The 13,089-nt window shown below is 38.0% G+C and overlaps 1 protein-coding gene and 1 pseudogene across 3 annotated transcripts in view; one reads left to right on the forward strand and one right to left on the reverse strand.

Annotated features, from left to right (window-relative positions):
* Positions 1 to 416, forward strand: LOC115302556 (annotated as a pseudogene).
* Positions 417 to 2,960: 2,544 nt separating this feature from the next.
* Positions 2,961 to 13,089, reverse strand: part of FAM71D (family with sequence similarity 71 member D) — a 30,961-nt gene continuing 20,832 nt past the window's right edge. The window contains exons 6-8 of one of the 3 annotated variants that reach the window (XM_029951714.1): positions 8,658 to 8,686; positions 8,384 to 8,518; positions 2,961 to 3,088 (exon numbers count right to left, since the gene is read on the reverse strand). In XM_029951714.1, coding sequence (XP_029807574.1) covers positions 3,066 to 3,088; positions 8,384 to 8,518; positions 8,658 to 8,686 — 187 coding nt within the window. In that variant the 3' untranslated portion in view covers positions 2,961 to 3,065. The remainder of the gene's footprint in view (positions 3,089 to 8,383; positions 8,519 to 8,657; positions 8,687 to 13,089) is intronic. The other 2 variants (XM_029951715.1, XM_029951716.1) reach the window with 2 other exon arrangements.

The raw sequence follows: 13,089 nt of genomic DNA on the forward strand, positions 1-13,089 counted from the left end.
ATGGCTTCAAGGTTACTTGCCAGAGTTGGATCCCTGGCCGCATAGGCCCTCAGGGCCCCAGGTCCCAATGGAGTCGCCACGCGATGAGCTCCATGGCCTCTGGAGGTGGTGTTCCTACTGATGATGAGCAGGCAACTGGCTGGAGAGGGAGGTCATGATGGCTGCAAGGAAGGGACTGAACCCCTACAATATGCTAGGCCCAAAGGCAGCTTCAGGCACCAAGGAAGACCCTAATTTAGTCCCATCTATCACTAACGAGCAAATAGCGGGCTGCATCTGTGAAGAGGACAATAGTGTCGTCATCTGGTTCTGGCTGCACAAAGGCGAGGCCCAGCGATGCCCTAGCTGTGGAACCCATTACAAGCTGGTGCACCACCAGCTGGCCCACTGAGCCTTTGCACTAACTTACTCAAAATGTGCTACAAAGTTTCTTCTTTCCAATAATGACTAGTCATTGCATTGGCTCCTTAAAAAAAAAAAAGAATAAAAACATGTAATATGCATCAATGCCCACTGTGGGGCTTAAACTCACACCCCAAGATCAAGAGTCACACGTTCTACCCACTGAGCCAGGCAGGTGCCCTGTGTTTTCTTTTTGTATCTGACTTCCTTCACTCCACATGCTGTTTTTCAGATTCACCCACATTGTTGTTTTTGCACCTATCACTTTGTGTTTTGTTGTTGTTAAGTAGTATCATTGTATGAATATGCTTCACCTGTCTGTGAGCATTTGGGTTGTTTCCAGATTTGGGCTGTTATGAATAAAAGTCCTAAGACCATTTGTGTACAAGTCTTGTTTTGAATGTATGTGCTATGAACATGTTTTACTTTCTCCTGAGTAAATACCTAGAGTAGAATTGTTTGGTCATATGGTAAGATGTCATAACTTTAGAAGATACATCCTGTTTTCCAAAGTGGTTTTTCAGGTACCAGGATGTATAAACGATCTGGTTGTCCACATAGTCACCTGCACTTTGTGTGGTCTGGGCCTGCCTTTTAAAGGACTCTGTTAGGGGCGCTCAGGTCATGATCTCACGTTTACGTGGGTTCGAGCCCCTTGTTGGGCTCTGTGCTGACAGCTAGCTCTGAGCCTGGAGCCTATCTATGGATTCTGTGTCTCTCTGTCTCTCTGCCCCTCCCCTGCTCATGCTCTCTCTCTCTTTCTCTCAAAATAAATAAAACATTAAAACAATTTAAAGGACTATGTTACTAGGTAATAATAATCAGTCTTAGTTGTGACTTTCTTCACCACAGAATCAAGTTGTGCCAGATAATCTCTCACAAGGAAATATTTTCTGTTATAGAACAGCCATCTCTAAATTAGAAACTGTTGTTTTTACATATAATCCTAACTTTAAAATGGCCCTAATGGTAATCTGATAGTGGTTGCATAGAAATCTCCTATTTCATCCTTGATTGTGGAAATGGGAAAGAAATCCCTTTCATCTCTGGAGCAAAGAAAAGAGGAGTAATTCCCTGGGATTGTGGGCTGAGGGGAATGACAAGAGGATTTTTCTGTCTAACAGAACTGTATGTGAGCACATATGTAATTTTGTGAGATATTATTTAGTAGCTAATTAAGAAAGTAAAAGGAAACATGAAATTAATTTGTAAGTTTTAACCTAATGCATCCAAAATACTGTAATATAAACACATAATCAGTATAATTTTTGAGATACTTTGTTATTTTTTTCATACTAAGTCTTCAAAATCTGATGTGTATTATATACTAAAAGTATATCTCAGTTCAGATGCTAAATTTTCAGCAGTTAAAGTGAAAAAAATGTAGCCTTATCAAAACAATAAATTTATGTTTAATGAAAAAAATTCTATGCTACTTCATCTTTTAAAATTTAATCAAAATTAAAAGAAATTTGAAATTTAGTTTCTCAGTTGCACTAGCCACATTTCAAGTGCACAGTGTCTACATAGACCCAGTTGCTACCATACTGGACCTTATAGTTCTAGAGGTTTCTCTGTGGGACAGGAAGGAGAAAATGGAGGTGAGACATATTCCTTGTTGCAACTCAGGACACAGTAGAAATACCAGTACAATTCGTGTGAAATTTGAGAGAGAAAGAGAGAGAGAGAGAGAGATCTTTTATGTATATATCTTTTTTCCCTAGCTACATGACTTTAAACAAGTAACTTAACCTAGGTAAGCTCCACTTTCACCAGCTATCTGTAAAAGAGGAAAGTAATAAAACCCCTTCAGATTGTTGTGAAGATTGAGAAGGCAGGCAAGGCACATTGCAGAATGACTGGCAGCTTTTTGAAAAGGAGTAAGTGGTGACTTTAAAAAAATCCAAACTGTTCTTTGGATAGGGACTATCTGTAGTTCTTTCTCTATATTTAAAAGTATAGGAGTTTTAGGGATGCCTGGGTGACTCAGCCACTTAAGCATCCAGCTCTTAATTTCAGCTCAGGTCATGATCTCATGGTTCATGGGACTGAGCCTCACAGTGGGCTCTGTGCTGATAGCATGGAGCCTGCTTGGAATTCTCTTTTTTCCCCTCTATCTGTGCCCCTCCCCTGTTCATGTATATGTGCTCTCTCTCTCTCTCACAAAATAAATAAACATTTTTTTAAAAGTATAGTGGTTTCAAAAACCCTGTTCGGAAGTGGCATTCATTGATTCAGCAAATACTATCTCTCAGGCCATGTGCTCAACACTTAGAACACAAGGACTGAAAGAACGTGGTCCCCCGCCCCCCACCTTCAAGGACCTCACAGAGCTTAATGTTAGAAACAACACAGAGTTGGCTAATGCCCACGTGAGAAAAGTAAAACTAGAGAATAACAAATTTATCCAATAACTCCAAAGAAGCCCTATAGATAAAAATTGAGTTTATAAATTGAAAAATCTTAATAATTCTGTATGTTTCTCTACTCTCCTTTAAAACTGATAGCCACAATTATAAATATCAAGATGTAAGAAATTAGATTGGCATGGATTTAAATACTTAATGACTGATTAGCAGTAGCCTTTATTTCTGCCACATGGAAGACAAAGCTTTTTTTTTTTCTCTTCTGTTGGTTGTTATTTCTTGAGCTATGCTTGTTTTTTACTTTAGTACTTTGTATTTATCTGATAAAAAAAGATGGAAAAGTCAGTTCAATTCAAAGGCCTAACACACAGAATATTTTAAAAGTTATTACTGTTAAGTATAGAACATTAAAAAATGGAATATGAGTAAAATAAGTGATTGAAATAAGTAAAATTGCATTTTTAATATAGCTTCTCTTCTTAATCTAACAGTAAAGATTTTTTGGACAAATAAGATCTCATTTCTTAAATCTAAAGGTTGAAGTGATGTTATAGGAACTTCTTAATTTCTCAAAATTTTTCTTTTTAAAGGCTATTTCTTCTACCCATGTAAGAATCTAATAAATCAAGATGTCAAGATTAAGATTATGGGCTTTTAGTCTTTAAAATTTATAGATGTGTCACTGAATTATTTGCAAGTCGTTGATCTGTCCTAGTCTGAGTTCTAAAATAAATCGTATGTATATATTTACATGCAGATAATATATACTCACTATAAATAAGGGGCCAAATAACTTTCATATTTTTTCAGTTGTGATAATATGAAGTCTTTATTATTGCCAAAATTTTTTCACCATTAAAAATAATCATCTAAGGGCACAAGGGTGGCTCATTTGGTTAAGCATCCAACTTTGGCTCAGATCATGATCTTGTAGTTCATGAGTTTGAGCCCCATATGTATTCTGTGCTGACAGCTCAGAGCCTGGAACCTGCTTCAGATTCACTTTCTGCCCCTCCCTGCTTGTGCTTTGTCTCTCTCTCTCTCTCTCTCTCAAAAATAAATTAAAACATTAAAAAAATTCTCTTACATCATCTACTTTTTCTTATATACCAGCAATTCACAATTTAAATATCTGGGAGCCACTTTTTAAATTTTGGAAGCCAAGATTTAAATATGGTATCTATATTATTTTTGCTCTTCTTTGCATTTGCAGATCTCTCTTAATAAGACCCTGATATTTGAAATTTTGTTATAAAATATATCAAAGGATGGACTCATTGTAGAATATTGAGTTATCTTTAAATGAATTTCTCTTTCTAAATTCTGTAATATATTGAGAAATGACAGGGGTTGGGACCCTCTCTAGGTACCAGCACACATTACCCTGAGTGCCTCCTTCACTGTCCACCACCACCATAGAATAATATTAATAGCACAGTTATGGGAGGAAAGAAATGACAAAAGAACAAGCCTAGACGAAGGAGTGTACGGAGAGGTCAGGGGGTTATTGTGCACGGGCTTTTGTTCTTTTTTGGCCACACTGTTTTCCTCTGGTGCATTACCTCTGGTCCATGGTGTGCATCTGAGTGAGTTCCTGTTAATAAGTGCCCAAGTGCTAAGCTGACTATGGTGACAGAGTGACACAAAAGAGTGGAAAGAAAAGTGGGCACCTCAGTTCTAACATCAGAGCCAAGATGAGATATGGCCACGTGGTTCCTGCCCAGGCTGGAAAAGAGTATGGGCGGGAACAAAGAGGAAGAGTAAGCATGAGAATGATGGAATCACTTGGAAAAGCAGTAGCAAGTAATATTCTTCCAGTGCCTCACCTGAAGCTCCCCAATCCCCGTGCTGACATTATACTTTGACAGTTGAAGTATTCTAGAGCAGAAACTACAATGAACCCTCAACATTCCATTCCACCTCTATTGTTACTACAATAGAAGCAATAAGATTCAAGGTCAAAAGATTCACTTGACTGACAACATTTTGTGAAAGTGTCATGTCTGTGCTTTATTAACTATAGCAACTTATAAAAATTACCTTTAGGTTGTCTTACATGTTTTTTCCATTGGCCTTTTCTTTTTCTGTTTTACTTTCCTTTCCTCAAATCCATTCCCCTGAGAAAGGGGGAGACAGATGAGGCACAAGTTTGAGGGAAGTAAAAGATTTGACATGAGAGGAGGGAGCCAGAGGGTGAAAAGAAAAATAGTGAGGAAAGTGGAATATAGATCATGAGAGAGAGGGGAAGTGAAGAAGAAAGAAAAAAAGCCAAAAGCAAGAGAGAAAAAAGGCACAGAAGGAGAGAGAACTTAATTTGGTCTTAAATTTGAAAATGTCTTTATTCTTTCCAGTGGAGTCCAGTATTAAATTTCATAGTTTCCTTGTTTGGGTCCTCCCATCCTTTCTCTTTTTAGACTGTGTTTCCTAAACAGAATGAACCTGGCTGCTTAGGATTGCAAGGAATTTAATTTACAATAGTTAAGAGGAAAGTGGAAAAGAAAGATGTTTGGTAGTGTTTGGTAAACAGTTTTCCCTCTCTACTTCCTGAAGCTCTATCCTTTGTCTAATTGCTTTCCATCTTGGGAAAATACCATAGGATCACAGGTAAGCCTAAATTTGGACTCACTGTAAAGAGACCAGCAGAGTTAAGGTGAGTAAAACCTAGATAGTTAAGAAATTAAAAGTCAAGAAAAGGGACAGATGGACCGAGATTCTGAGAGACAGTGTTAGCCTGGAGTCTTTCTTGCAGGCTTTTCATAGAAACAGTACATTTGGAGTCCACTTTCCCCAAAACCTTACTTAGAAAGGAGAAAAAGTGTCCTTCTGTCAAACTGCTGCGCAGTTTGAGACATGAATAAGAAACCCTGGTCCTCAGGTAGCATTGCCTGGGTTGGATGAATGTGAATCTGACCAGGTTAGTAGGACCAGGGTTTTGTTTTATTGCAGAGGGGAGCAGTTACTCTTCTGGCTACTGCCTAGAATAGAAATCAGATTCACTGACTCATTTTTAATGGACGTTTAGTCTAAATTCAATGGGACAAGGGATTAAGATCCTACTAACACTTGCTCTTCTTGGGGTAAGTAGTGTTAAGTGGGAGTAAGAGAGCATGAAAGGGGAAGAAGTGATTCAGAGGACTGTAAAAAGGGGGAAAGGGATGCTAATCAGAGGGAAAATCAAAAAACTATGTAAGCCTAAGTAAGGAAAAATGGGAAGGCAGGAGAGAAAAGTGGAAAGAATGAGAAAGTATGTGAAAAAAGAAACCAGGGAAAATAATTAATACTTTGTGAAAACTGCAAGCCAAATTTGTATATTGTACCACTCTCGTGCTTTAACAAGCTGAGAGTAACAAACTTCGCTGCACGTTTGCTCTACCTCTGTTTAGCTCCTGATTCTAAGAGCCCCATTTAAGCTGCCTGCTAAATTTACAAAGATGGGCCACTAGGACCTCACACATGTCAGTTTATAAAATCATAACAGCTGAAAGGGTCTTGGGACAGCTAGCCATGCCCTCTTCAATCCCTCACCCATATGCACACGTATTTGATATTTGAAGAAGCTTGAGGTCCAGAGACATTAAATGACACACCGGTGGAACAGAGGAAATGCAGTTAGAATTCAAACCTAGGTGAGGTATTTCATGGCTGGTTTCTTCATCATTTCTTTCCAGATTTCCTCTAATTCATTTTCCCAGCTTGTTTCATGGACTTATTACCTCTTAGGTAAGTTGCCTCCCAAACTCTGTCTTCCTCAGTTGTTTTTTTTCTCTTGTCCCCACAGGTAGTCAGTCCAATAAATCTTGTTAACTACACATTCACATCCTTGTTTCCATCTGACTGCCTTTTCCCCCTTCTAGGTTCAAGACTTTGGAACATTTCACCCTGTACCTTATAATGACTTCCTACTGTAGCCAGGAATCTCTCTGAGATTACAGTCAGAGTAATCGTTTTAAAACATAACACTCATTTCGTTATTTCTGTCTTTCAGTGGCTCTTCCTTACCTGCCAAACTATACTATCCTGACTCTTTAGATGGCCCAAGACTTCCATAATCTGGATCCTGCTTTGCTTTCCAGCTGCATCTGTTACTATTCCTAAATTGAATATGCCCAACACTGTCTCATTCTTTAATTTTGCTCTCACTGTACCCTGTATCCAGGATATTCTTATTTCCCCTTTCCTAACTCAAAGACTGCTTCCTTCATAGACTCTTTCATGACTTTCTCTCTTGGTCTAAAACTATATTCTCAGGGCGCTTGGGTGGCTCAGTTGGTTAAGCCTCTGACTTCAGCTCAGGTCAGATCTCACACTCGTGGGCTCAAGCCTGGCGTCAGGCTCTGTGCTGACAGCTAGCTCAGAGCCTGGAGACTGCTTCCGGTTCTGTGTCTCCTTCTCTCTCTGCCCCTCCCCCTCTCATGCTCTGTCTCTCTCTGTATCAAAAATAAATAAAAAACATTAAAAAAAATTTTTTTAACTATATTCTCCACTTTTCTCTGAAAGCACCTATAACATTCTACTTTATGTTATTTGTGCCCATGTCTTGAGGCCAGGTGATGTCCTATTATCTATTTTTAATCTCTCTCAGAGTCTGCCACAGTGCCTCATATATAATAGAATAGGATCAAATGCTTCTTCAGTTCAACAAAACTGAGTTTGTGCCAGAAGACAGGTGAAAGGGTCAGTCACGTATAGAATGAAAATAAACGTATCAATATCTACATTAATTTTAAATCCCAAAGCTTAAATAACTAGGGCTTCAGAATGTGTTATACTTGATAGCACTAATTATGTGCTAATCAGATACTAACATACTAATTATCAGTGATAAGGCTGCTGCAAGATTTATCCTTGCTTTTAGAAAGTAAGACAAAAATATCTGCCCATTGGACAAATCTAGAATTTCTATAAATTTACTGTGATTTCTTTTTGAAATAGAATTTGGGGTAAAAATTGGTAGGTGAAATTTCTATATATTACAAAGGAGATTTTGCATTTTTCTTATAAACTACAATGGCATTTCCCTACAATGTACTCAGGTTCAATTCTGTAGAGTGGAATATAGGTAAAACCACATCTCAGTGAAGTTCAATTCGTACTTTTGGACACCAAAACCCAGTAGGAAGGTCTACAGACAAAAATACCATTTATGTAGACACCTATCCTCTAATTGCTTTTCTTTGTAGGGCTCAGGCAAATGTGACTAAGAATGCCTTCACGGGGTCTTGGATTTTAAAGCAGAATTATTTGTTTTCTCTCCATGTAAACTTTCTCCCCATGATGTTCTTTTATGTGCATGACTGGAGCTGAGGCCTATCCACCCCTCAACTGAGACAGTAACTTAGAAGTAGGTCAGCAGCAAGCAAGGGGACAGGTCTCCACTGGGGCCCATATGACAACCCCCATGTTGAAACCTTGTCGCTAAGAAGTTAAAAGATCCTGAGACAAGAGAGTATGTAAAGAAACACTGCTGAATAAAACATTAAATAGTATCACCAAACAACAACGCAGAGGCCAAGATGCAAGTAAGAAGAAAGGAGGGGCTATCCAATTGTAGATTTACCAAGAAATCTCGTTGTAGACCTCTTCCCTTCCAAATCAGCAAGGATAAAAGGCCCTACCGTTTGGGTTCTGCCGGCAGAGTTGGCCTGGGAGTGGTCCATGCCCTGTGAGCTGGGAAACCGACTCTACCAGCACAGAAAAGTGATGCCTACCACTTGCAAGACGGCATGAGGACAGGCTTTGAAGAAGAGTTCCTGCATGGTGGGCGAGCAAAGGGCACACATCACAACATCTAACTGGATTCCTTTGCTCATAACTACTTTGTTCTAGTACCCAGGGTTGACTACGGGATACCAGAGATCACAAAGAAATGTAGTGGAATTTGTTCCATACCTGAAGTGCTTGAATTAATTCTCAGGCTCCTGCAAAAATAAACAGCGCATTTCAACATTTTGCCAGTGTAACCACAAATATTTCAAAAAGAATTACTAGGTAGGAGATAACTGGCCATTGCTAAAGGCTTTGTAGGTCGTAATGAAACATGTAGCAAGCCTAGGGTATTATATTATAACACATATTAGAGTAAAATTACCTAAAACTCTGCTAACATGCAAGCTACTCAACCCGTAAAAGCCATAAAAGTGAATAGTATATGATAACACATAACCTATTTTTATTCTATCACCTGTCACTCAGTGAGGCTGTGGGCATCCCTATCCTGCTGCCTCTTCAGCGTGGGAAAACGCACTTGGGGCTGGGATGGAGAGAAGCTGATCGCTGTTGCTCAGGGGCTTCCAGAGAGTCTATGGTGTTGGGCGTATAGGCTACCACAGAGACATGGGAGAAATTCTGGAATAGATGGACGCCTAGGGTGAGAAGGTGCCCACCTCTGCTGGCTTCATCACAATCTCTACAGCCCTGACGGGGGCGACAATGATCGGGAATCTTGCAGGCAAATGACATGCTCCGCTATTTGCCCAAGTTAGTACTAAGTTTAGTTTACTTAGTTTACTGGATAAAAGAGAAAACTAGCTGTCAGATTTTCAAACCATTTCACTTTCAAAAATGCCTTTGGATAACTAAGATTTTGTATGTCTTTGGACAAAGAGCATTTTGTATTCCTGATTTTTAAAATTAATAACAATAATTAAGATACTTATTTTCTCAACCTCATTAGCATGCTAAAACATAAATTTTCACCAAATCTTTGTTTCTTGGCTACATTTTCAATAAATATTTTGGAAGCATTGCTGTTTGAGGAAAAGAAAGCATTTGGGAAGAATAATTACCCTCAGATAATAGCTTCCCAGATAAATGTATAAAGACATAATTATGATCCATTTTAAGAGGTCTGGCAAATACATCCAGCTGGAGGTCTACAATGGATCTTTCTGAAATGAAGTTTAAATTAGTCATTTTCTAAGGCGTTTGCAAATAAATTCTCCTATAGCCTTCACCAAATAGGTCTGGTGATTTAAATGAAGGTTGAGCTTAATGATAAAAGGTTTTTTTTTTAATGATAAAAGTTTTTAAGAGACTAAGAAATATTAAGTAAATCTACTTTAAAAAATAGGTGCAAATTTAAATGAAGCCTGATATTATCCTCTTTAAAACAAAGTCACAGTAGCAATTTTGTCAAGGTATGAGAAGGAATAGAAATGCTTTATAAAGTAAATCCTTCACCTCGAAAGGACCTTAGGTGATATAATAGAAGCCTCCATAGTCTTTCATTCATCTAGATCAAAACTTCAGTTTACATTTTATTTATTTAAAAAATGTTTTTAATGTTTATTTTATTTTTGAGAGACAGAGACCAAGCAGGAGCAGGGGAGGGGCAGAGAAAGAGAGAGACACAGAATCTGAAGCAGGTGCTAGATTCTGGACTGTCAGCACAGAGCTAGACACGGCGCTCAAACCCATGAACTGTGAGATCATGGCCTAAGCCAAAGTCGGATGCTCAACTGACTGAGCCACCCAGGGACCCCTCAGTTTACATTTTAAAAACTAACAAATCTGAGAGCAAAATACTCAACAAGGTCATCATTAGTTCTTTTTCACTTTACCAAAGCGCACAGTTATAAAATATCACTGAAATCCATGGTCTTGGAGAAGAAAACTAGATAGAACTTACTTATTAGCACTTTCACAATGTCTTGACCATTTCCTACAAATGTCCCAGGAATAAACTGAATTCCATTCTGTTCTAGGATATTATACTTTTCATTCATAATGAACATTCTCAAATTAGGCTCTGGCTAGTAATTATGTTTCAGATGCAAATGGGCAATAAAAAAAGAATCTATTCTTGATTAAACTGGGGTTAAGGGGCGCCTGGGTGGCTCAGTCGGTTGAGCCTCCGGCTTCGGCTCAGGTCAGATCTCATGTTCGTGGGTTCGAGCCCCGCGTCAGGCTCTGTGCTGACAGCTAGCTCAGAGCCTGGAGCCTGCTTCCTGTTCTGTGTCTCCTTCTCTCTCTGCCCCTCCCCCTCTCATGCTCTGTCTCTCTCTGTCTCAAAAATAAATAAAACATTTAAAAAATTAAAAAAAAATCTTTAAACTGGGGTTAAGAGTATTATTACTTGGAACCCAAATTTGTATTATGCTTTGTTTTGCTTTCTTTCTTTATCCCCAGTAAGACAGACTGAAGGGCAGAGTCTTGAACAATTTGGGATTTGTTAACCTTCAAGATCCTTTTTATCTTTAAAATTCTATGATTTTTTCCATTTATACAGGGATTCATTTTCTCATTGTTTATAATAATGATCATAATAGACTAACAAATCTTTGCACCTGCAGAGCATTTTGCATCCTAAAAATTTAAGTTATCCTCATACTTTTTAATATTTTATTTTTATTTATTTATTTTATTTATTTGTGTTTTGAGAGAAAGAAAGAGCAAGCAGGGAAGGGGCAGAAAGAGAGAGAGGGAAATGGAGAGAGAGAGAGAAGCCCAAGCAGACTCCGTACTGGCAGCACAGAGCCCAATGATTTCAAGATTTTTGGTTCTCCTAAGGATCACCCTTATTTCTTTGCTTTCCTTGATCTTTCCTTGGCCAGGAAAAAAGGTTAAAAAGAAAGCCAGCTTTGAGTTATTAATCCTCAGTTGCTTAAGATATTTTTGAGTAAAGGTTTTTGGTGTTGGGATTTTTTTCTTTAATTTTTTAAATGTTTTTTTATTTATTTTTGAGAGACAGAGAGAAACAGTGCGAGCAGGGGAGGGCTAGAGAGACAGGAGACACAGAATTCAAAGCAGGCTCCAGGCTCTGAGCTGTCAGCACAGAGCCCGACATGGGGCTCAAACCCACAAATTGTGAGATCATGACCTGAGCCGAAGCCAGACGCTTAACCAACTGAGCCACCCAGGCGTCCCAGTGTTGTGCTTTTTTGAAAAAGAACAGCCAACTTTCTTTTATCTACACTAGTTGAAATGAATTATTAGTGATCATAATGATCATTTACTAGGCATCTAATGTGTCCATACTTTTATTGCTCTAGTTCTAAGAACTCTGCATTTACTATTTCCATGCCATTCCACCCCTTTAAGGAATCCTCAGGACGTACTTATATTTGACTTTACCATGCAATCTGTCATTCATTTTAGCAGTAGATTAAAATTACATAAGAAAAATGAACAGGTCTTGACCCCTTGCAGAAGAATGTCTGAACTCTATCCAGGACAAAAGCCTGATGCTTGTTTTTGATACGTTTCCAAGGAGAAAGTTCTACAACCTCCAGAAATAAGTTCTGTTGTTTATTAATACCTAATCAATGATATGTATTAATGCCTTTTTTTATAGATTGGCTGATTGCTATATTGTTTTGCTATATAATAAACTTTTTTTGGTAAACTGTTTAGTTAAGATAATTTTCAGTTTAAATCCACTTCTTAAATTTAGCCTTTAAATTTGGACTTCCTTGTACATTGAAGATGGTAATTGTTACCTATTCCCACTTTCCTCCTCAGTTTAAATAACCTCGATTTCTTTCCAGATTAAAAATATTTGTTTGGTGCTATTTCCCCCCCAGTGCCCTGGATTCAGTTTTCAGGTAGTATAGTAGAAAGATTACTTCAGAGGTATAGAATCATCTTTCTACTGTATTCAATGCAAGTCAAAACTATGTTAGATTTATGTTCAGTCTAATCTAGAATCTGAATCCTCCATCTCTCCCTTTCTCTCCTCCTTTCTCTCTCCTTTCCCTTCCTATTTTAATCTATTTTTTTCTTTTCTTTTCTTTTTTTTAGTAATTACCAAGCACCTGGCATTGTGAACTTTTTAATATCAGCTTATTTAATCCCTGTAACAACTACATGATCAGTGTTATTCTCATTTTACAAATGAGGAAACTGGGACTTGAAGAAACTAATTTAACTTGCCCAAGAATAGAGGAGGCAGGATTTGAACCCAGGGTTGTCTGACTGCAAAGATCATTGTCTAGCTGCTATGTCTTCCAGTTAACGCATCCTAGCATCAGTTTTGATTTTTAAATTATAGATGTAATTAATTGTACAAAAAAAGTTTAATGGAAACTTCTATCAATAGTTACAACAAATATTAATTCCTTTAACCACTATGTCCAAACACTACACTGTGGTTTCTTATCATCTGGTTTGTAGAAATAAACTACCATTGTATATACATTTTTCAGAATTTTACATTTCTAGCTTGCAGTTCCTTACTAGTCATATAGGTCTTTTTATTGAAATTCTCTGATTCTTTTCCTAATGAGGATCTGCTATTTCACTAACTTGACATACTATTTCCATACTATTCTTCCACCAGGGGTTGTTTGAATTGCTTTCAGGTTTTAATTACAAAAGAGTATGT

This window comes from Suricata suricatta, chromosome 9 (assembly GCF_006229205.1).
Source record: "Suricata suricatta isolate VVHF042 chromosome 9, meerkat_22Aug2017_6uvM2_HiC, whole genome shotgun sequence".
NCBI lineage: Eukaryota > Metazoa > Chordata > Mammalia > Carnivora > Herpestidae > Suricata > Suricata suricatta.